Raw genomic sequence first — 23803 nt, forward strand, 5'->3', positions numbered from 1 at the left:
TGGGGGGTGTGTGTGTATGTGGAAATAATTATTCTCAAAAACTTAGTGTTGCGTCGAGCCTTGTGACTTGCAAGGACGTTATATCTTGCATCTTGCCTTGCTAGGCTATAAACAGATACATCACTCTTGCCATTAAACGTTCTGTTACTGAGCAAAGTTAAATATGATTTGGTTTTAATTTCAAAATCTGAACACATGCATTACATTTTATTGAGGGGACTTGCGTGTCGTGTTGGCGGGAGGGTTGTCTGCAGAACAGTGACGACGGTGTATTGGCGTATACTTGCCAAATTGAGTAACGGCAGGGAATTCTGATAGTCGATAATGACTTTTGTTCTTCCTCTAAAGTAGAATATTTGTATCAAATTTGTAACACCTAACAAAATTTAGTGGAGTTTTTCAGCTGCATTTTCTTTTGGAAGTCATGTTACCAGTATGAACTTATTTGTATAAGACAATATTTCAACCACTGTTTTGAAGAAACAATTTCTATTTTTTCCACTCATGGCTTGTATTGCAGTCATGTAATTCTGTGTACGTTGAGCTGCAACTAAATTTGCGTGCTCCTAGTTTTAACCTTCCCTTGAAAATGATTTTTGGACTGTTGAAGAACATAACTTTGCATCTCAACTGTTTAAAACTTGCTATTTAAAGTGAGAGTTGTGTAAGAAACCGTACAATTTATTTTAGCCTCTTCATTTTATACTCTGATTCAGAGCTACAGACTTGTATGTTCACGCTGAAACCTGATAGCTGATTCAAACATCTCGGTGTAGTTCATCTAAGGCTACTGCGGGTTAGGAACAAAGTTCTCATATTTCACAGCAAACTGTTTTTATGATGAGATGTCTCTGCAGTGACAACAGTGACTCAAGATGGGGGGGGACAAAAGGGAGTTTAGGGAAGCTTTGAAGTTAGGTAGCTTATTATGGCCTACTTCTGACACTTTTTTAATTTATTTTTTTTTCCGAAGTATGTAGTGTTGCAGTCAGAACTGTGTTTTGCCTGTTGCTTCCCAAAATCCTTTGAGCATGAAAATCGTTCAGGTGGTAGGTGGAGTAGAACACAGTTGAACAGGCTCTGACACTTAAAGGTCCTTGGTGGTGGTCAAGTACTCGCTGCTACGCACAGAGTTTTATGGTTGCTGGTATGTTGTGCCGTGTAATGATGACTTGTTGCTCCCAAGTTAATTTGTACTGAGGTCTAGTAGTTTATTCTGGTCTTAGTCCGATATGTGTGTGCTGTTTGTTCAGCAAGTATACTTTACTCGCAGAATAATCAATTTCATGGAAAATGGCTGTAAAAAAAAAAAGTTAAAATCCGTGGTTTATGTACGTATATTTCTCATGTATTACCAGAACTTAACATCCTTTTTAGCAAGCTTTTCTGTGCTGTTAAAATACTGATTTATCACTTCTAAAAGATGGGGATTTAGTTTTTAGAGCTGTGTATTTTCTTTGGCATAAGACAGTAGTGGTAGATAAGTTTTTAAAGGAAAGCATTTCATATAGTGATAATGAACTTTTTCATAATGGAAAACATTTTGGTACTGTGTTCAGTCTCTGCGGATGACTAGAACTTTGAAAGACTGACCACGCATCGTATAAGGTTATCCTTATATCAACTAAATGCAGCTGTTAACATGTTCTCACACTGAATTCTTTACTACTAAACATGTGAAGATTATGTAATATTGCAGCAATGGCCCTGCTAGCAGGGTGTACTTATTAAAAAACAGGTATGATAATATTTTTAATAAAAAATACCTTTTAAAAAGCTTTGGGACAGACTTCTCTGTTAATATATTGTTTCCATACATACGTACTAAAATTAAAATGAATTGTTTCTATACATGAAATAGGAAAGGTCATGATTCCTGTAATGTCAGAGGTACTCGTTTGCAGTGTATTGGGGGTTGGTTAACTTTGTGGAATGGCTTGCAAAAAGGCAGGTAAAGTAAGTGCATCAGTCTTTGAAAGCTGAGAAAGTAAAATGGAACTATGAAGAACAAGACAGTGTCTATTTTTTTCCCAGTGTCTGGAAAAAGTAAGGGGAGGGAACTAGACAGAACTTGGATGGAAGTCTATTTTAATATCTGAGTAGACTTATGAAAACTAATGGCCATTTAATCATATTTCCTTTGTGGGGGGAAAGGGGGGAAGATCCTGTCGTGTTCTTCATCAGTTCCCATATGAAACATTACTATTTCAGTCCGGTACTGATATTGGACTTGTTTGTTAATCATCAACAAACATTAAAGCCCATGTATGTATATCAAATGAAAATGAAGAAAAATGTTTTTTAGCTTGAAAACAGATTGGCAGTCTAGCAGACTTTATCTCAGTAAGGTCTGAAACTGTCCAGATTCTGTCCCTTAGATGTTAATTACTTTGCAGATGGAAACACTTTAAACCATATAGTGCCTGTGAGCTGCTGCAGCAGCAGTGTCGGTGTGCTGGTGAGATGGACACCCACATGTAACACCTGTGAAGACGAGCAGCGTGCTGTACTCTGTTTGAACGGCTGTGTGGTACAAGAACCTCACTAGCAGGCTCAGCCAGTCCGCACAGAAATGTGTGGATTCCTAGTGACTGAAAGATGCTACTTTGCATCAATTTCGGGTCCTCTGTGGTTGTTATTACTTTTCTTTGGGGGAAAGAGGTTTGTTAAATACTCTTTTTGCTTAAAACTAGATGATGAAAATAATGACATTACTACTGGATTCCATTGCTTTCTGGTAGCTTCTGAAACTGCGATCAAGCTGAGTAGGAGAAATAGCAATGGATCTTGTGGTATTTGAATGCCGTCAGAGAAGAGATCTGGAGGAACAGAGTAGCAAGAGGAGGTATAAGGACAAAGAGTATTTGCTTTTTATTCAGTGAGGTTAAATCCATAAATAATCATTGAGATTCTCCTTTAACTGAATGCAGACTGTGGCGTCACAGATTACTAACAGGAAAACTTACATGACAATATATTCCTAACTTGTATGATGCCCTTTTCTGTCATCTTTAGAAGAAGAACAAATCCTGTTAAGGTACTGCAGATCTTTCTTCATGTATCTAGGATGATCTAAACTGTAGACATACATATATATATGTGTGTGTGTGTGTATGTATCTTACTTTTGTATTTGCTACCGTGAGCAATGAAGTATTTTCAGATTGTTCTTGTTTACTTTATTGATTGTGAACTGTATTTCTTTGGATGATGTTTAACTAAGGTGTTTTCTTCCAGGGTATTTTAATAACTGAAAGTGATATATTTCCTACTTTGCTGAAGTGAATTATTTTTCTCCAATGATAAAATGAAAAGCCTCCAGGTTTTTCTTCAGAATTGCATGTTGCAATGCTGGCATAGTTTGTTTTTCATACATTGTTTATTGCTTACTGGAACTGTCCATTTCTATTATTTAAAGAAATGACTGTTATAAATTACTGAAGTTTCCATTTTATGTTTCTCTATGACATTGACACAATTTTCTACTTCACTAAGTCAAAATGTTATGCAGAATGACAGGTGCAGTACACTGTCAGAAATAAGGAGTCACTAAGCATGGGGAAAGATCTTCATAGTGGAAAGCTTCAGTAAAATACTGTTTGTAAACTTGAGCAGGATATTTATTCCTGTTCATCTGAAATTAAGATTTCTTCTTCCTTTCACTTACGTGTTTTTGGCATTTCATTGTACTTTTTCTGTAGCCCCTTGCTTCAAGGAACTGGAGAAGGAAAGGAAATACACAGCAATAACAAGTAGAAATGGATACATCCATGATCAACAGTACTATGGCTGTTTTGAGACTCAGATTTTGCTGAACTGTTCTTATGCTTTAGGAGGAATGGGGCTGGTAACAGATTTAAATGATTTTCTGTTGTTTTACTTGAGACTAACTGTAGTTTCCTGATTTCATTTTGCCTTTTTTCTTTTTTTTTTTTTTTTTTCCCCCCCTAGGCTTACTGCTCTGGATTTGGCTCTTTGCAGAATGAGTATTGCATTGTTTCACAAAGGTTGGACCATTCAGTAGAGTTTGTCAAGATAAATCAACAGTTTATTTTTCTTGAAGACTTCTGTGCAGCATTTAAAGTTTTAATCACAATGAATTCGGGCTTATGGAGTCAAGAAAAAGCAAGTTCATCCTATTGGGAAGAGCAAAAATCTTTTACTTGCTTCTCCAAGAATGCAGTGTCATAGACAAGCAGACTCAAAAGCTCTTGAAAGTGCCCAAAGGTAGCATTGGGCAGTTTTTTCAAGACCGTTCTTCTGTGGGACACTCCAGAAATATTCCTTGTAAAGGCAAGAAACTGCAGATTGGATTAAAGATTCTGGAACAACCTCATGCCATCTTGTTTGTGGATGAGAAGGATGTTATAGAAATAAATGAAAAACTAGCTGAGTTGCTTTTGGCCATCACTAACTGTGAGGAAAGATACAGTCTGTTTAAAAGTAAAAGCAGATTAACTAAAGGCATCCAAATAGATATTGGCTCACCTGTTAGAGTACAGCTGAGATCAGGAGATGATAAATTTCCTGGAGTTGTTCGCTTCAGAGGACCCTTAATGCAAGAAAGGTCCCTAACAGGGATATATTTTGGAGTAGAGTTGCTGGTAAGTTTCTTGCTAAGGGGGAGCATCATATATATTTTAGAAGATTTTTAGCTCATCTTATATTTAAAGAGGCAGTCATAATGACTTTTTTTTTTTTCTAGAAGCATCATTACCCTTAAAAATTCTGTAACCTTCAGTCTTTTCATAAGTATTGTTATTAAATACCTATGAACACACTGTATCACATCAGCCTTGTGTTCTACATGTTAAGTGAAGCTTAATGAGGTGCATGGGCTGGCAAAAAGACTTTAACATACTCTGACTCTTCCAGCCTAAAAAAATTTAATTACTTACATCCCCATCGTGGCAAATATCTGACTCTCAGATTTCTGTCGAGTACTTTGTTTTTCCCTGCACGTGGCAGCATACGATCCATAAATGCAGGCTTGGATTTTAGGGCTGCTGGTTTGTAGAGCCCTAAAAGTCAAATGGCAACTAGTTAAGATAGAGAATGTTGCCGCTGTGTGCTCCTAGTGAGATATTTCTGCAAAATTAATGTCAGCCATAAGCTTTTGAAGGATTAGATTTAGGAGAGTGCCGCTCTTGCATTAGAAGTACATTTTTCAAAGTCCTCTTTAAACTTTTCCCAAATTCTTTGCAATTCCCACTGAGAACCTCAGGGAATATCGGGCCCAAGTGCTTCTGAAAAAGCACTTTTTATTTGGCATCTTAAGTGGAATTTTTGAATGCTTAGCATTATGTCTTGTATGAAATAGTCTTGTCTTGATATGGCAAAAATGTGATGATAGAAGCAAGATCTGCACCTGAAGAAAGCATGCTTCTCTGAGTAAAAAGGCTTCTGCCTGCAGCTACTCTAATCTAATGACATCTTACTGTTTGTTCCCCTAAGATAGATGGTGTGTGTATTTGCCACAAATTCCAGCAATAAAATTCTCCCAGTATAATGATAGTTAATGAGGCAAAATCTTACTGCGGTTTCTCCATAACAGGATTATGTTACTGCTTTTGTAGTAGTCTGCTTTTGGACAAAATACAGTGCTTTTTTTTTTTTTTTTCTTTTTTTCTCTCCTCTTCTTCCTCCTCTGGTGCTTAGGAAGAAGGTCGCGGTCAGGGCTTTACTGATGGACAGTACCAAGGCAAGCAGCTTTTCAGATGCGATGAGGATTGTGGGGTTTTTGTTGCTTTGGACAAACTGGAGCTGGTGGAAGATGATGACAATGAACTGGAAAGTGACTATGCAGCTCCGGTTGATGCAATGCAGGTAGAACTTCCTCCTCTGGAGATCAACTCCAGGGTTTCTCTGAAGATAGGAGAGAGTATAGAGTATGGGACAGTTATATTCTGTGATGTCTTACCAGGAAACGAAAGTTTAGGATACGTTGTTGGAGTGGACATGGTAAGAAAATAATCTGACTTTAATAACTTTTGCATGTGTGATAGATAGTAAATTACATGCAATATAGAAGAGGAAACATTATCCACAAGCTACTTCAGTGGAGGCTGACCTAAAATGGGAAATAAACTTATATTCAAAGATGCCCCTTGGTGGTGATTGTTTTTTGGCATCAGATGAACTGTATCTTATTTGATGCTCAACAGTTCAGGAGAAACACTCTGGTTACTCTGAGGAGCCTCCACTGAGCTACTTGCAATTTAGATGTCAGTCTTGAAGTAATAGAGTTGAGTGTTTGTCTTGTGGGACTGGCTTTGTTCTGCCTTTTAAAAAAAGTAGGCTGGATGCCTTTTTCTTTGTTAGCTATTTTTAAAAGCTTTTTTTTTTCATGTAACTTTGGTTTGTTTGACTTTGTTCTACCTTAAAAATACTGAGTTTTAAGTACAAAAGTTGATCTTTCAAGAAAATGTGAAGCTTGTCATTAAAAATTATTTCTAGCAACTCAAAATTTTTAAAATGAACAGCTTTCAAATTTTTGGTAGTTAAAGGGTGTTTCGGTTTTGTTTTTGTAGATCAGATGCTTCCATTTTCTTGATTGCAGTAGCTCTTGCCTAACAATGCACTGGAATTGTTCTAACTTGTTTATAAATAATGGATTTTAGTAGAAGAATGCTTGTTAAAATAGGAAATATTTCTCAGAAGAACATTTTTTAAGTTTGCTTTTGTCTTTAAAGACTGTAGTGTTTGATGTTCTAAATACAAAGGTTGTTACAGGAAAAAGTAGATGTTGTTAAACCTTTCATTTTCGTACTTTCTATGTTCCTAAAGACATGTGTGTATTCTGTATGATGTAAATCTTCTCTTGGGATACATGTAACATGTTTTTCTATTTTTAGGATAATCCTATTGGAAACTGGGATGGAAGATACAATGGAATACAGCTGTGCAGCTTTGCAAGTGTTGAAAGTACACTTCTTTTGCATATCAATGATGTTATTCCAGGTATGCTCTGCTTTCTTAACCAGAAGGCAGACTTTGATAACATCTCAGCCTAGGCAGGGTTATATGATTAAAACAATGCTGCAGAATTAATGTCCTACATTAGCTTGAATTAGTTTAACCTTCTGTGTTGTACTTCTCTTCAGTTTCCCCTCCTTTTGGTTACAGTCTCACTGGTAGAAAAGGTTTAATATTGAACAAAAGTTATGCCAAATTGTATAGTATTTACAGTACTATTCAGTTGTATAGTATTCATGAATATGTGAGTGTCTGTAGGGAGAATCTTTTTATTGAATGTTGTTCAGTTTACTCCAGGAGTTTAAATATCTTGGGTCAGAAAGCTGTTCTTTCTGTGCTTGAAATGTATTGATAGTATCATTTATGCATTCTGTGAGTAAATACTTGAAAATTCATAGCAAGACTGTGGAAAAATTCACTATCTGCAGTGATTCACTGAATAGTGTTAACTTGTAACCACTACAGTCCCCTGCTTCCTTTTCTGAAGGAAACAAGTTCCATGTAAAACTTGTGTTTGTGCGCTCTCTGTGGACAGGTACTAATGAGTGTGCAGTCTTGTACAGCCTGTAGGCTGTGACTGTTGCCCTCTCTCTTCAATTTGGCTAACTTTTCTTATGCTCACCCCCTACGTGTTGGCTTAGTTGAGATGCATGTTTTTGCACGAATTCTTCTCTCTTCTCTGGAGAATTCATGGAGACTTCTCCATTTTTGGGAAAAGAGCATTTGTTGTAGAGCTGTTGGTAGAAAACAAAGTTTAGAATGTCATGTGTCTGTTTCCTATAATGGAAGCATGCACATACATTGAAGAACATGAAGTCAGTCTATTTGATGTGTTCAAGAAATAATGGTAGACTTTGGAGTAAAGTAATTGCTGATGTGATAGAAGCAAATCCTACATACAGAAAATGTTGGTTATGTACCAAACAAGGTTTTGCTCCACTCACTTTTAAAACTTATGATGCTAGAGCTTGGTTCAGTTACATTTCAAGCCGAACTTCTCTGTGGCATAGTAAAAGCCATAGTAAAAAGTAAAGTAGAAATGGGAAGCTAATACTCTCTTCATATACCACATCTTAGAGACTGTGTCACAGGACAGGAGAGCTCCCAAGCTTGCCTATACCTCAAGAGGTGGTGGTGACAAAAGCTTGTTCAATCATAGTAAGCCAAAGGCTACAGGTACGTATGTGAAGTGATTTCCTTTACCTGTGTAAGATTACACGTCTCTGTTGCTTAGGAAAAATTGTTGCTTGCATTTATCACTTCATGTATTATTTCAGTTACATATCAAGTTAAATTTCTCTGAAGTAGAGTTATTAGTATGAATTTATTTAGTCGTAATAAAGATGGTAGACAGTTTAAGTTAAGATTGCTCAATGAAATCATGAAAAATGTTTTGAGGTTTAGCAAAAATTCAAGAGCATGTTACCTAGTTGTCTAGTATAACCAGTTCAGGGCTGCATTCTGTTTTTCTGAAAGGGGGCTGGTGGTGGTAGGGGTTGTTTAATTTTATTTTTTAATAGATACAGTTTTCTGTTGTCTTCCTTCTGCAGGACTAGAAACTTCGAAATTTTTAGCCCAGGAGCAGATGTACTTAATAGTGAATATGTTAATTTTGCTGTGATTCAAAACCAAAATTGAATTTCTGAAATACAAACTTCTATTGACTCTGGTTTTGGTCATCTTTGAAAATTCTCCCAGGGAAGAAAACTTGCAAGGGAAATAATTTTAATTTTATTTTATTTTTACAGCCAGAAATCAAAATTCAGTGTCTTTTGGGTTTACTGGTGGCTGTATTGGGTTGTAGAATAGTATCGACAGTACCTTCAGCAAGTTTTCATTCTGCCTGGCACTGGGTGCAGGCAGAGATGATCTTCGCTAAAGTAACTGTGGTTGTATGTTGGCACAAGTTATAGCTGTGTGGAATTGGATCAGTAGTTTATTTGCCTACTCTGTAATTTTTTTTTTGCTTTAAAAACAAAAAATACCTGCTGTACACTGTATCTCGAATACTGTCTTATATCCATAATTTATAGTAATGAAAAATTTGCACTTGAGGGGTATTTTCTGCCGCCTTTGCAGTTTGGTGACTTGAAATTTCAGTTTGGAGGATTAAGTTGGTTTGGGATAAACGGCTACCTTGTTGCAAGCTTAGAACTGTTTTACCTTTGATGGGACAGTTTACTGCTTTGTGGAAAGACAGTTGTGTCTTCTTGAAAGTATAATAACAAATTTATACTATGAAATAAGAGCGTAGCTAAGCTTTTATAAATAGAGATTAATCTTTTAAGTAAAACATGTTGTTTTCCAGGATCTACCTCTGAACCTGTAAATAGAAACAGATCTGAAGTCTTCTACACATTAAATGGCTCATCACTTGACTCTCAGCCTCAAACGAAAACAAAACCCCCATGGTATATTGATGAAGGTAAGGAGAGATGATAGCCTTTCATGTAGGCATACACTTTATTTAAAAAACAAAACAAACCTAGAGTGCATTGATGTTCTTCAAATGAAGTATGAGTTTAAATTTAAAACATTTGGAATATGTTGTCTTAGTGGAAGACATACTATATCATAGAAAGCATCTTGGAACCTCCAGGAAAATATACTGTGTTTTAATTGATGGACCTGTTGTTTTATTCTGCATGTAGCAGATTACATTCTTGGCAGCGTATACACAGCTCTGTGGGAATGCGTATGCCTTGCAGGCAAAATAAAAGCTGGGGCTTGGAAGGAAGCTATGAAGACACTCCTTGTAGCCAAGTATGTAGAGTAATTTTTGTAGTTAACGTTACAGATCTAAGGGAACTGTAATATTCTGCTATGCCAGCTAATCAGTCTGGAAGTAGAGGGGGGAAAAAAAATCGGACTAAGCATACATGTTTTTTTCAGTATTTTTAAAAGTGATTTCTGTAAAATGGCTGAATTCTTAGAAGTATGGGTGCACGAACCCAAAGGATCAGTAGATCTTGATTTGTTTCCAGATTTTTTTTTTTTACTTTTTTTTTTCTTCTGGTTAACTTTTCTAAAGTGTGGCTGGCTGGCTTAGTGACTGAAGGGGTAGATACTAAACCAATAATGTTAATTTACAATGGAAACCTAGAGCAGTAGTAGCCCCTTAATTCCATATATTCCAATATCATATCTAGAAAGGACTGTGGAATTAAAAAGATAAGTAATCTTTTTTTCTAAATTTTTGGATGTTAACTTCAGTTAATAAAACAGCGTGGGGAGAAGAGGTGATGAAGAAGAGGCTTTTGCTCTGTGTATACCAATTGTGTATTAGGGACCGTGTGGAGAGATGAGAGAAGATGCAGAACACTAGTGCTGTTACATCTAGTTGTGATCTCATTTATCAAGCAGTGCATTAGTTATGACTTGTTTAAATGCTTTATAGACACTGATAGATTCCTTGTGTTAGAACCAAAGTATATTGTGATAGAGCCAAGGGTATAAACACTTTTCCATTTGCAAATCATGTCTACAAGCCATTACTGATCTCTGTATTAAGCTGTGAACCAAATCCTTTCCTCAACTACACTGATCGATGAGTTCTTCCTAGTTTTGCCCACTATAGTCATGATCCTTGGGGCTCTTAACTTGTATTGAAAAAAGAAGTCTGATGTGGGGTTTAAAAAAAAAAAAAGGTTTCCAATCTAAACCTTCCTGTAGTTTCTGGCTAACATCTCCTTGCTCTCTGCTGTTTGTTTCTGTTGGTTGTGATAAAAGTGGTGGGGCTAGAGGAGCGTCTCCTCGGCCAGTTCTGTCTCTCCAGTGATGCCAAGTGACAACCATTTTCCTGCACGTCCCCAGCTGTTAGTGTTTCCTCTACAGGACACCCATTAAATCAGATGGGGTTGCAGATACGCTTCATTGCTTTGATAGCTAAGTCTTTCCTTCTGTAAGGTGGGGGAAAAAAACCCCTCCAACATTTACTAACATCTTGATTTTGATTTTAACAGTTGCTGAAGACCCTGCAAAATCACTTACTGATTCGTCTCCTGGATTTGGGCATTCTTCACCACCACTGCAGCCACCTTTAACAAACTCTGTGTCTACAGAAAACAGATTTCACTCCCTCCCTTTTAGCTTGACAAAAACATCAAGTACTAATGGTACTATTGGACATAGTCCTCTCTCTTTATCTGTTCAGTCAGTCATTGGTGACGTAAATACTACGGCTAACCAGGAGAGTCCATCGACAGCAGGCCCAGTTGGGAACTCGCATGGTCTTGAAGCAGGTTCCTTGGCTGAAGTTAAAGAAAATCCTCCTTTCTATGGAGTAATCCGCTGGATTGGCCAGCCCCCTGGAGTAAATGAAGTATTAGCTGGCCTGGAACTGGTAAATATAAATTGTAGTTCATATTAATAATAATTACTTGTTACTGGTTTTGTTTCTGAAAGTTGGTGCCTGTATACTTTGCAAAAGCAGTCAGTCTGGAGGAATTTGTCCAAACAGGTTGCCATGTGATCTCCTTATAACATAGCTAAAGTGTTAGATGACCTCTGACTTTTGTGGCTGCCCTAGACCTCACTCTGTTAACGTGCTCTGAGATGTCTTTGTGTTATGATGGGCAATTGAATTTGTAGGATTGGTCGCTTGCTTACTTTGAAGGAGTGCCCTTGGCTTATGTTATGGAGATACTAATTGAAAAAACTAGACCACTCTTTGAAATGCAGATTTACATAAAATGCCCTGGCTGTAAGAGTCTTTACTGAATGTCAATTTTTTGTTTGTTTGTTTATTTTTTGCATACCAGCAAACAGGTAGCATCAGTGTTATGACTATCAAAGTCATAACACTGGTTTTGATAATGGATGGTAGTGATATTGTTGATTTGACAACAACAATGTTTTGTGTGTTCCTGTGGGCCCTTTGTAAATTCACAGTTGCTGCAAACATGAATTGCTCTTATGTACTGACATTTACTTTGTGGCAGCTGCTGCCAGGGTTGTGATTGGCTATCAGTTAAATTAATGTGCATGCAATTAGGAAGATGGGGTTCTTTATTTTGAGATAATGTTCAGTAAAATTTCAGATAAAGCAGTGTGCAATTATGTGAAATCGCAAACATCTTTAGCAACGTAGGTGAGAACGTGACTGGAGTTTCAGCTGTTATAAAAAATCCTCATGCTTGTGGGTTTTTTGGGTGAAGCTCGAGCTATAGTTTGCCACAGGTGTTCTGAGACAGCATCTTAGGAGGCCTTGTAAATGCCTGTCATAATTTCTGCATTAAGACTTAGCAATTGTTAGTAAGCAGACAATATGCCTCAAATCATGTTAGCAAGATAAATAATGAACTTGTTATTTTTCATACCTAGTTTGTGTTCTCTTTCCTTGATGTATGCTTTGTGTGCCCTGAAGCAGGTATTTTTCTCGTGCAGGCAACAGTCACACTGGAAGTATTCACACTACCCAACGCTTAGTGATTTTGAGTTTTTAAAAGACGCTTGGTAGTGCGTGTGTTCTTTCTAACTACAGAAATAATCTGGAGTGACTGGCTAGCTTAGTTAAGTTCCTAGTGTTGACTAGGTTGAATTCTCGCTCTCCCCTCCCACCTCCCTGACACTGCTTCTGATGGAATTCTTGTTTTATTTTGAATGGAGTGAAAGTTTAAGCATGTGTCACATTAAAAAGTGTGACTTAATTTCCTCAATAAATCCAGTTAAAGAACACCTCAGCTGAAGCTTTGTATACTAAAAATGCAGAAACATTGTCTATCAAGCTTCAGAGTGCCTGAAGAGTGACTTATGGATAGATATTTTATCAAATGTCTTGCTGCAGAATTCTAGAAGTAAGAAAAATGGTAAATTCTCACTTGAATTTTCAGGAAGATGAATGTGCAGGTTGTACGGATGGAACATTTAAAGGAACTCGATACTTCACTTGTGCTCCAAAGAAAGCTCTTTTTGTTAAACTCAAAAGCTGCAGGCCGGATTCCAGGTTTGCCTCACTGCAGCCCGTTTCCAACCAGATTGAACGCTGCAACTCTCTAGGTACTGAGCTTCTGCTTACTACTTACTTATCAGCTGGGAACTGACCTGGGTTTTGCTTTCATTTAGTCCTGCAATATGTTCTTTGTATTGAACACTTGAAAATCTGTACAGGTCTTACTTAAATGACATTAATGAATAGAAAATCAGTCTGTACAGAGCATATTGCTTCTATGGATTACTTCTTTATGCTTTAAAACAAGAACATGTTCATATATTTTAAAAAATTTCATAAAATTAAGGGATTTTTTTGTTATGCTGTACATTTTTTACTTTACAAGTTGTAAAGCAATCTTACTGAAAATGGTATTTGCAACTTCAGCAATACGTGACTGCGTTATCAGAAATACAGTTATTTTTCTATAATGTCAAATTATTTTTTTTCCTAAATATTAACATAGAAAAGCATGTATTTTTATGGTGGAAGTTAGTAGTGAAAATTTATTTTTTTTTCTAACTTCAAATATTTTACATTTCTTGGGTCATGTTGTATTGCCTGGGACAACAGGAAAGAAAAGAGTGTCTGATACTTGTAAGATAGTGTGAACAGGGCATTTATAATGAGAAGAGACCTTCATTCCTACTGTATAAAATTAATTCAGTGCTGCAGGCTTTCTGAAGCACTCTAATGTGCATTGTCAGTGGAATGTAAGGCCTTGTTCACTCCCTGGAAGACAGTGAATCTCAGCTATAATGAAATGCTATTCTAGTCCAGAGAAGGAATGCTTAGACTAAGGCAGCAAGTTAGCTATAAAACATTAATAGGAAAATCTCAAGGGGGATAAAATTTGAGGCTTTAAAGTGTCTTTTGAAAAAAAAAATTTCAGCCTTTGGAGGTTACTTAAGTGAAGTGGTAGAAGAAAACACTCCTCCAAAAATGGAAAAAGAAGGTTTAGAGACAATGATTGGAAAGAAGAAAGGTATCCAGGGTCATTACAACTCCTGTTACTTAGACTCCACCTTATTCTGGTAAGTTCATAATTTGTATAGCGACATCCCATGCTAGAAATGCAGAACACGTGATCTTTGTTGTAATGGCTGTCTGTCTGTATTACTGTGCAGCTTACAAAGTCATGCACTGCAGTCTTTGACACGTTACTATGCTCTTCCAGTTTGAACAAGCTCTGCAGCATTTGCTGCATAACATGAAATGCTCATTATGTCCAAATTGTACCAGCCCTTACCTATCTCTGCTCTTTTTGACTGAGTCCCTGGCCTGTAAACGGTTGAAGGATGAAAGGGTACACAGGCCGGGGGGTGGAGGGAGGGAAATATCTCTGGTAACTTACTTGCAGAATCCTGCCTGGGCAACTGGGTTTGTACTCTACTGCAGAAGGGATACTGGGTTAGAGTGGACTTTTACTGTTTAGTACAACTGTGTTGTCCTCTGTCCATAATTACATGTTTTTGAGTTTGTTTAGTTCTTCAAGTCTTCCTGTGGCTTTGCTTGATTTGTCTTACGTTGCTCAGGCATCTGAATGGTTGTATCTTCCAGAATCAAAACAACCTTCCTTTTCTTTTGTGTTTTTTTCTTGTTTGTTGTTTTTTTTTGTTTTTTGTTTTTTTTTTCTTTGTAGCCTGTTTTCTTTTAGCTCTGTTTTGGACACTGTGTTACTTAGACCTAAAGAAAAGAATGACGTAGAGTATTATAGTGAGACTCAAGAGCTGTTACGGACAGAGATTGTGAATCCTCTGAGAATGTAAGTAAAGATGTGAACTAGTGTATGGTCTAATATAAATTCTATACTAGATCCTGCTGTGTGTGCATTCCTATTGCAAACCTGACAAGTTTGGCTAGCTGCTGCTACTGGTCTGTTTGACTTATTTAACTTGGGCTTTTTTTTTTTTTTAGTATTTTTACTTGTTCTACATGGTAAATTTAATCTATCTGGAAATACTTATTCATTGTCTGGCGATAAAATATTTTCACTAGTCTCTATTTGGAAATGCAATCAGCATAAAGCTATTGTAAAATTTGTATAGGTATGAATAGAAAAGCATTGATAAATACAAGTTATATTTGTTCACAGCATTTGTATTTACATGTTTTTGATGCTGCTCTTCTTGACAAGAAAAGTATTTGGGTTATCTTATGTGGAGTTTCACAATTTGATAGATTTGGCAGGGCTTTAAAAGTTTCATTGATTTTTACATGTGATCTGCAAGTGGTCAAAACGCTTTTATTAAAAGCACTTAACATGAGCTTTGTAATTTCTTAGGCACAATGAACAAAGGCAATATGGCAAAACTCTGCATGAAAGTTATTTGTCTTTAGCCCAATTTTTTTTTAAAACATGCAAATAATACAGTTGTAGTTCTGAAATTCTGTGGGCTGTCACTGAACAATTTGTCACCAAGTTTTTCTTTTCATTCTTGGAATAAAATGATGGCTTCTGAACCCTTGTTCTTGTAAGGGTATGTGTACTTTGCCTGGTGTGTTCCAGGGTTCTGTGGTATAGGTAGTAGGATACACACCAAGTAGCAGAAATCTCAAGTGGCTGAGAAAACTGAAAGTCTTACTTCTCCTACCTTTCCACCATGCTTAAAACTGGCTTTGCGCTTTTTGTAAAGTTTTAGAGGAAAAGATTGAATGCTCAAAACTTGAGCTTCTTAAGTCAGCAATACAATTCTGTATCTTTTTCTCGAATATTGAAACATTTTTTTGTTAACAACTCCCACAGTGCTGTTGTTACGTGACATTCTCAAAATGATATATAAGTGGTGCAAATTAGGGTGAAAACAAATCAAAAGTAATTGACTGACAAATCAAAAAACAGTTATCCTGGTAAGTTAATGTTTAAAAAGAGCTCTTAAAGGTTATGCAAGAACCTTGAGCACTGCACTAAATTTATACTGCATTAAAAAAACTGGAAGTCAGATTGAATACGAGGGGTCAATACATAGTTTTGAGGAAATACTGTACACAGTTAAAGAAGGATCTGAGACCCTGTATTTCAGCATATAAGAGTTTTGAGTTTTCTTCTGCTTCTGTGACTTGATCACAAACTAGCTAACAGCTTATTAAACCCATTTATCTTAGATATGGATACGTATGTGCTACAAAAATAATGAAACTGAGAAAAATACTTGAAAAAGTTGAGGCTGCATCAGGATTCACTTCAGAGGAAAAAGGTAACTGGGGAGGTTTTGCTTTCTTTGAGATTTGTAAGAATCATAATATGAAGGAACTGAAATACCTTGTTCTGTAATTATACCACAACAAAACACACACATATTTCTCTGTAGTAGTAATATCTCTACCAGAGATTTGAGTGACCATTGGGTGGTAAAAAGTTCTTTTGTGGTTCCTTGTGTCTGTAAGGAAGTCTAGCTGAACAATTTCTGCCGTAACAGTCTTTCACTGACTGGATTGCTTTTCTTGCCTTCCTGTGCCTGTGTAACTCCCTTTTAGCAGTTAGGGGAGAGCTGAGACTCTTCCTCAGAAATGAAGACTGTGACAAGGCTGGGGTTTTGTCCTCTCTCAGAAAGTCACTCTGGTCACTGAGGGATAATCTTTCCACTACAACATTCCATTGTCACAATGGTTATGTAGTATTTTAAGAAATTTCTTTAAAAAGAAATAAAAGTATGCAAGTATTTAAGTATTTTAGAAAAATCAGTTCCCAGTCCTTCTGCTGCATGTAATGATTTTCGCATTACATGCATCGTATTACATAGTTGTTTTGGTTTTGTTTGGGAGAACACCACTTTCTTTGTAAATGCTGAAAACCAGTATTTATTGCAGTTAATGGCAGGAAGAGAAATACACCAGAAAACGCTCAGTGCTGGGGGAGAGCAGACCTCTGGGAAGACAGTGTTGTCTGCATTCTTGGTTACAGAACTCGATCTCTAGTTCAGATGAACTTTGTACTATTGTGTGGTTTTTATGGAAGTGTTACTGTCACTACTCCTCACCACTTCTCTGCAGTTTCACTGTTTTCTTTTGAAAGCTTTTACTTCTCTTGGAAAAGTTGTGTGGCGCCAAGTGATTTCTCTTGAAACACAGAGCATCTTTTTGATCTTCACTGGAAAGCTTTGTTACCCTGTTAAGCCTGTGTCTTTTATTAGGGCCATTTGACACCAAAAGAGTAAATAGAGGTTTGTGTCATGAAAATGTTCACAGTTTGTCATAATCTTATTGTGTTACTAAAGCTGTAAAAATGAACCTTTACTTTTTTCCTATTACATTTTTGAAAACTTTCATTTAAAGTCAATCTTGAATAATGTGTCTGGTTTTGCACACTAACAAGACTTTTTTTTTTCTCCCCACCTCCCTCCAGATCCAGAAGAATTTTTGAATATTTTATTTCACCATATTCTAAGAGTTGAGCCACTCTTGAAAATAAGGTGAATCTTTTTTGTTTGTTGAACTCATCTATTTGTAGAGGCTGATGCGGAGAAAGTATCTGCTGCCTTTCAAATTGAGATAGCTCTTAGAATACCTTTGACTTGTGATTCATATTTCTAACAAGATTCAATATAATCAAGTTATATTTACAAATTTGATGCTATTTCCTACCTTTTTTGGTAGGTGGGTTTGCCTCACTAATCTCTTGTTGCAAAAGCTCACCAAGCTTTTGAGAACTCATGAGAGCTGGACAAAGATCGCCTGTCCCTAGTGCTGTCTATGTGAGAGCCTTGTGGTTTTCCTGTTAGCTATGCTGCAGAAAGGCTGCTGTAAGAGGATGCTACAGCACTTCTGAACGTGGCCTATAGCTTATAGCTACTTATTGCGGCTACTGTGTGGTGTGGTCAACACATGGAGGGCAGGGATGCCATCCAGAGGGACCTCGACAGGCTTGAGCGGTGGGCCTGTGTGAACCTCACGAAGTTCCACAAGGCCACGTGCAAGGTCCTGCACATGGGTCAGGGCAATCCCAAGCACAAATACAGGCTGGGCAGAGAATGGATTGAGAGCAGCCCTGAGGAGAAGGACTTAGGGGTGCTGGCTGACGAGCTCAGCAATGTGCGTGTGCAGCCCAGAAAGCCAACCGCATCCCGGGCTGCATCAAAAGCAGAGTGACCAGCAGGTCGAGGGAGGGGATTCTCCCCTTCTATTCTGCTCTTCCGCAGCACTGCCTTCAGCTCTGGGGTCCCCAACAGAAGAAGGACATGGACCTGTTGGAGCGAGTCCAGAGGAGGCCATGAAAATGGTCCGAGGGCTGGAGCACCTCTCCTCTGAGGACAGTCTGAGAGAGTGGGGGTTGTTCAGCCTGGAGAAGAGAAGGCTCCAGGGAGACCTTAGAGCAACCTTCCAGTACCTAAAAGGGGCTACAAGAAAGCTGGGGAGGGGCTTTTTACAAGGGCAGGTTGTGACAGGGCAAGGGGCAATGGCTTTAAATTGGAAGAGGGAAGATTTAAATATAAGGAAGAAATTCTTCACGGCAAGGGTGGTGAGGCACTGGACCAGGTTGCCCAGAGAAGCTGTAGATGCCCCATCCCTGCAAGTGTTCAAGGCCAGGCTGGATGGGGCTTTGAGCAACCTGGTCTGGTGGAAGGTGTCCCTGCCCATGGCAGGGGGGGTTGGAACGGGATGGTCTTTAAGGTCCCTTCCATCCCAAACCATTCTATGATCCTATGATTTCTGGGACAAGCTGCAGAGATTGCTGAATCAGTGTTTAAGCCATGGAAACTGATTGCATTTCTTCTTTTAAGGCCAATGAAAATATTTCAATAGTTTGCCTTGATCGAGCTTGGCTTCTCTTACTTTATCAAAATAACAGATACTGGCATTTATGTATGTCTTCATTCTTGACTGTAGCACTACAAGGATTCAGCTGTCATAACTGAGTTTTAACAGGTAGGGATTGTTGCCCACTGCTGTCATTCTGCTAGCTGATGTTCTCGGGTTCCTTGCTGCATTCTGTGGCAGCAGCAGTGTTGCAAGGCATTTCTCATAGTTTTTCAGTCCTTTCCTCATCGCAGGAATTGTATTAGTTTATATGCTGCTTTAGTTCAGTGGTGTGTAAGGTGTGTAAGTGCCCACTGCCTGTTGCGCTATGCAGAGATACTGGAGCTATGACACCATAACTAGAGCGTCTGTGTGTAGCGCAATATATTTCAGTGCAGAGAGGATGTTGTATAGACTATTTTCTGGTAGATGTTATTTTCCTAGTAAAATAGAGTCGTCGTTACATTAGAGCTTCAGAATCTGTTTGTTTTTTTTAAATCTGTTTTTAGATCAGCAGGTCAGAAAGTACAAGACTGTTACTTCTATCAAATTTTTATGGACAAAAATGAGAAAGTTGGAGTCCCAACAATTCAGCAGTTACTAGAGTGGTCATTCATCAACAGCAACCTGAAGTTTGCAGAGGTTGGTGACAGCTGTTGCTTTGTTAGAAGTGGTGATACCTAGATATTTGCCCATTCAGCAATAGGACAAAAGTAGGATTTGGTGTGAAAACAAAATGTGGACATGTTGGAAATGGGAGTACTAGGTCAGTGGTACAAGTTGCCTATGTTACAAAAATATTTTAAGGTTGACTTAATGACATTTATCCTTTGGCTGAACAAACCGAAGTAATTTAGGTAAAGAATTACTAAAAAAAACCTTCTTAGTTACTGCCAATAATTTGTCCTAAGGATGACTATTTTGAGATACCTCTGTTTGTAAAAAGCTTTAAAAAAGGAAGGTTTATTTTCTCCCCCACCCCAGGATGAGGGAGTGTAGTCCAGTATATTTAAGATCATACTTGAGCATGAGTGGAACTTAAGTCATTTGACAATGATGCTACTTTCCTAGGTTTTTTTTTTTAGCTGTAGTTTCTCTCAAAGACTTAAGTTTGTTTTGATTACCATCTTGTTAATTTTGAAGTCCATGGGCTGCAAGTTTAAATGGCATGAATACATTTATAGCATTAGAAATATGTCTCTAAATTTAGATAATTACCTATCTCAAGCTCATTACATTATATTCTAACACTTTTACCTAGGCACCCTCTTGCCTGATTATCCAGATGCCTCGGTTTGGAAAAGACTTCAAAATGTTCAACAAAATTTTTCCATCCTTGGAATTAAATATAACAGACTTACTTGAAGACAGTAAGTATATAACATTGCATTGTGTAATGAAAGAGAGTTGTTGAGAGTGACTTAACACAGTGAAAGTAAGTACTTCTGGTTGTTTTGATGTTTGTGGTGTTTTGGTTGGTGGCTTTTTTTTATGAAGTATTTAACAACGTAGTGTGAGATGCTCAGACTGGGGAGAAAGGAAAATGTACTGGCTAGAATTTTTTTTTTTTCTCCTCATGTCAATTAAAAGTTCTAATTCAGAAGAATGTATAGAATATAACTTGCTTTATTATGTTTATTTAATTCTTGAGTATCTGTAGAACTAAATGTCTTATTTCAAGACACTGTTTTTAAAATTATTAGCAGCAAAACAATTCATTAATGTGGCAGGTAGGAAATCTTAAAAGCTAAGTGTAGCACCGAGATTGGTTAACAGGTATTTTACAATGGTGACTACGTTTCATTAGTCTTCATCAGTTTGTGCTGCTTGTGTCATAAGTTTATCCAACTAGGAGAAGAGAACCTGAGATTAGTATGTAAACCTGCAGCATGTAGCGATGGTGCATTTTTCAACTAAAAATCTGTTGCTTTTTTTTTTTGTGACCTAAATTTCTGACATTTGTCTCCACTGAATTTTTCATTGCATTACCTCAGAAAGACACACGGTTTTAAAATTGAGAGAGGAATTAACAAAACTGCTAAAATTTATTAGAATAATAATCTCTGAAACTGTCACAGCTTTTTCTTTCACTGTCATGGCCATCAGCTTATGCGTTTCCCCCTGCCCCCCCTCAGTGTTGACAGACATAGGGGCTAAGCTAGCTCTAACAATATGATGAGAGAGGACTAAACTTGATTTAAAAGCCTGTTTTTACTTGTTCATGCAGTTGACAGAACTTAGTTTTTATAATCTTCTGTTTTGCAGCTTACCACTCTAAAAGTTTTTCTCTTATTCCATGTTATGTCAAAGGGAAGACTTTAAATACAGTGGTACGTTTCTGCTTTAATCGGCAATCTGGTTTTAGCTTTTTTAAATGTAGTGCTTTTCTCCATTCAAAGTTGTAATCCTCCCTCCTTTCCATACCCCTGATCTTAAAAAACCAAGAAAAGCCTCCCCAAATTGGAGACTAATATCTTCTTTAAAAATGCAGCTCCCAGGCAGTGCCGTATATGTGGAGGGCTTGCTATGTATGAGTGCAGAGAATGTTATGAAGATACTGATATTTCTGCTGGGAAAATCAAACAGTTCTGCAAAACGTGCAATACGCAGGTGAGTAGTCGTCTTTGTTATTCTGTGTGGGTTTAACCCAACTGGTATATGCTGTAATAATCGAAAGAAAGGCACAAGAGCACAGTGAGACTTTCTCATCAGGACTAGCGTAACTGCGCCCACCAAGAAAAGTGTAGCCTTTGGTGACAAATCGGAACTCCGCTTGACCCTGCAATGCATTCATCTACAGTTTCTTACTAAAAACAGGGCAACTGCCAAATCCAGGACTGAATACAGCAGAGAAGTAGTAATCGTAGGCAGCTTGGAATCTGTTCCCTGTCGCCTGCTTGAAATCCTAATTTTACATACCTGCTACTTTGAATTGATAAATTCATGACATAGAACTGCCAAATTTTGAGAGCTGTTTGGTGACTTGCATGAAGCTGTCATAATCATGGCTTGTTTTCAAGTCTGAGTATAGTAGAAAATTGTTGCGTTAAATCTGACCACCCTTCTAACCTTAGATTTGAATTTTCTGGGCAATATTGAACTACACTGGTGGGGAAAAATTTTAGTCTGCTACTGTTACTGCAGTGCCTTCTCTAATGCCATTAATCTTCAATTCAGCAGTAATGCTCTTTTTAGCTTTGTCTGCTACTGAAACAAATAATCTTACAGGGTGTTTTTTTCTCTTCTGAATTATCACCTCAATTGTAGGTTCATCTTCATCCCAAGAGACAGAGTCATAAATTCAATCCCTTGTCACTACCTAAAGATCTACCAGACTGGGACTGGCGACATGGCTGCATCCCGTACCAGAAGATGGAGTTGTTTGCTGTTCTCTGCATAGAAACAAGCCACTATGTAGCTTTTGTTAAATATGGGAGGGATGACTCCGCCTGGCTTTTCTTTGACAGCATGGCAGATCGGGATGGTAGATCTTTTATTTATTCTTACTAATTTTCTCTTAATTTTTTTAATGTGTATTACTATTTTAAATTTCAGTGCCTATTTCTTAATGCTTTGGGGATATTAATATTGTTTAACTTGATGTAGTTGATGCTGGGACACTAATCTTGACCCAGCCTTACCTCAGCGCATTGATTTCATAGCAGCTGCTGATTTGCATAATCTGAATTTCACCTAAATTGGATACCTTAGTAAGTAGACGGTACAGAAATAACTGCAGAAGTTTTCTAGTGGGACTCCTTATATATTTTTCTATACTTTGTGAGTTTGGCAGAGAGAGAATTAATTTTAAATAATCAACTGCAGGAATGTATTCTTTCAGTCTGTATTTAAGTGGATGTGCACAATTATCAGATAGTATGCAAATATTTTTATTGCTTTTGGTTAAATGACTTAGTGTAGGTGTCTTTAGAATAAAAGAAATAGTCACGCGTTATATCATCTATGCCATTCCTTTGAATCTCTTTAGAGTTATCAGTGGAAAACTGTTACCCTGTAACAATACAAATGTCAGTAAAACAAGTGTTCTCTTAGATACTGCTGCATTAAATAGTGTTTAAATAAGGACTCTCTGTTCAATTGCGGTGCCTGAGAAAACCAGTAATAGATGAAGTGTCAGACTCATAGTAACAGTTCTTTGCATGAAGAATTCTTGAGCCCTTCTGTTACAGTGTGATTTGGCAGGGGGAGAAGAATCTTGCCTCCTGTTGAAAATGAAACTGCTACAGGGTTAAAGTCTCATAACAACCAGAAGGCAATCAAGCTTTGTTTCAGGGTGCTTGGAATGTGTATGACTGAAGTCTGTAAAGAACCACTTTATTTCAGGAACGTAGATCACCTGAGATACTCACTGGGTAGATCTCCTGCTGATCTTAGGGTTTTTTGTATCGCAAGTATTTTTCTTCAGCCGGTGCTATAAGCTAAAAAGGTCTGCTGGGGAACAGTGTCATGGATGGCCATACTTGTGTTCTTTGAATTTGCTCATTTTTACATGGAAAATGGCCAGGATCAAACTCTGCCATAGTCTTGCAAGTCAGGTACAGACAGTCACGGTTTCTAAATTCATCAGCTGTTACCAGTTGTCATGCTGTTGACAAATTCAGTTGCATTTGAGGAGGAGGAGTATGTATTCAGGTCACTCGCCCAAAGTCACACAGAATTGTTAGTGTTAATGAAACCCCAAAGTTCTTGTTCTGGTGGGGTTTTGGTGTGGTGTTTGTGTGGGTGTGTGTTTGTTAGTAAACACAATGAGATACTCTGACACCAATTGCGATTTTTCTTGAACAGTACACTTTTCAAATAACTTTACCCTGCAGTAGTCCAGAATGGCATATTTAGGTCTTTTTTAGAAGGCATTTTCAAGAACTGGTGATGCTGTCATAAATGAAGTGCATTTTAAAGAGCAAATATACATAGATGCTATCCTAATCCGTTTCTCTTTCTTTCCTTTTGGATAAAAGGAGGTCAGAATGGCTTTAACATTCCACAAGTTACCCCATGTCCAGAAGTTGGTGAATACCTGAAGATGTCTCTAGAAGAATTACACTCACTGGATTCCAGAAAAATTCAAGGTTGTGCACGAAGACTACTTTGTGATGCTTACATGTGCATGTATCAAAGTCCAACGATGAGCTTATACAAATGA

General features: G+C 37.6%; 1 protein-coding gene across 2 annotated transcripts; it reads left to right on the top strand.

The window, feature by feature from the left end:
* Window positions 1–4088: 4088 nt before the first annotated feature.
* On the top strand, window positions 4089–23803 carry CYLD (cylindromatosis (turban tumor syndrome)). 2 transcript variants are annotated; one of them, XM_009703890.1, is made up of 16 exons: window positions 4089–4603; window positions 5658–5960; window positions 6854–6961; window positions 8045–8150; window positions 9283–9399; window positions 10937–11316; window positions 12806–12971; window positions 13796–13937; window positions 14546–14668; window positions 16009–16100; window positions 17249–17315; window positions 19149–19281; window positions 19901–20009; window positions 21131–21249; window positions 21907–22123; window positions 23619–23803. In XM_009703890.1, exons 1-16 carry the CDS (start codon window positions 4109–4111, stop codon window positions 23801–23803), a joined length of 2862 nt encoding a protein of 953 aa, XP_009702192.1. In that variant the 5' UTR covers window positions 4089–4108. The 2 variants fall into 2 exon arrangements, with proteins under 2 accessions (XP_009702192.1, XP_009702193.1); XM_009703891.1 differs by having other exon boundaries at window positions 6854–6959; window positions 8052–8150.

The sequence above is a fragment of the Cariama cristata genome, unplaced genomic scaffold (genome assembly GCF_000690535.1).
Source record: "Cariama cristata isolate BGI_N322 unplaced genomic scaffold, ASM69053v1 scaffold11177, whole genome shotgun sequence".
NCBI lineage: Eukaryota > Metazoa > Chordata > Aves > Cariamiformes > Cariamidae > Cariama > Cariama cristata.

What these genes read in the sequence shown, in the direction of transcription:
- CYLD (XM_009703890.1), top strand. Translation starts at nt 4,109, where the DNA reads ATGGAGTCAAGAAAAAGCAAGTTCATCCTATTGGGAAGAGCAAAAATC. An exon ending in CCCATGGTATATTGATGAAG is followed by an intron (nt 9,400 to 10,936) that starts GTAAGGAGAGAT and finishes TGATTTTAACAG; the next exon opens with TTGCTGAAGACCCTGCAAAA. An exon ending in TTAGACTCCACCTTATTCTG is followed by an intron (nt 13,938 to 14,545) that starts GTAAGTTCATAA and finishes TTTTCTTTGTAG; the next exon opens with CCTGTTTTCTTTTAGCTCTG.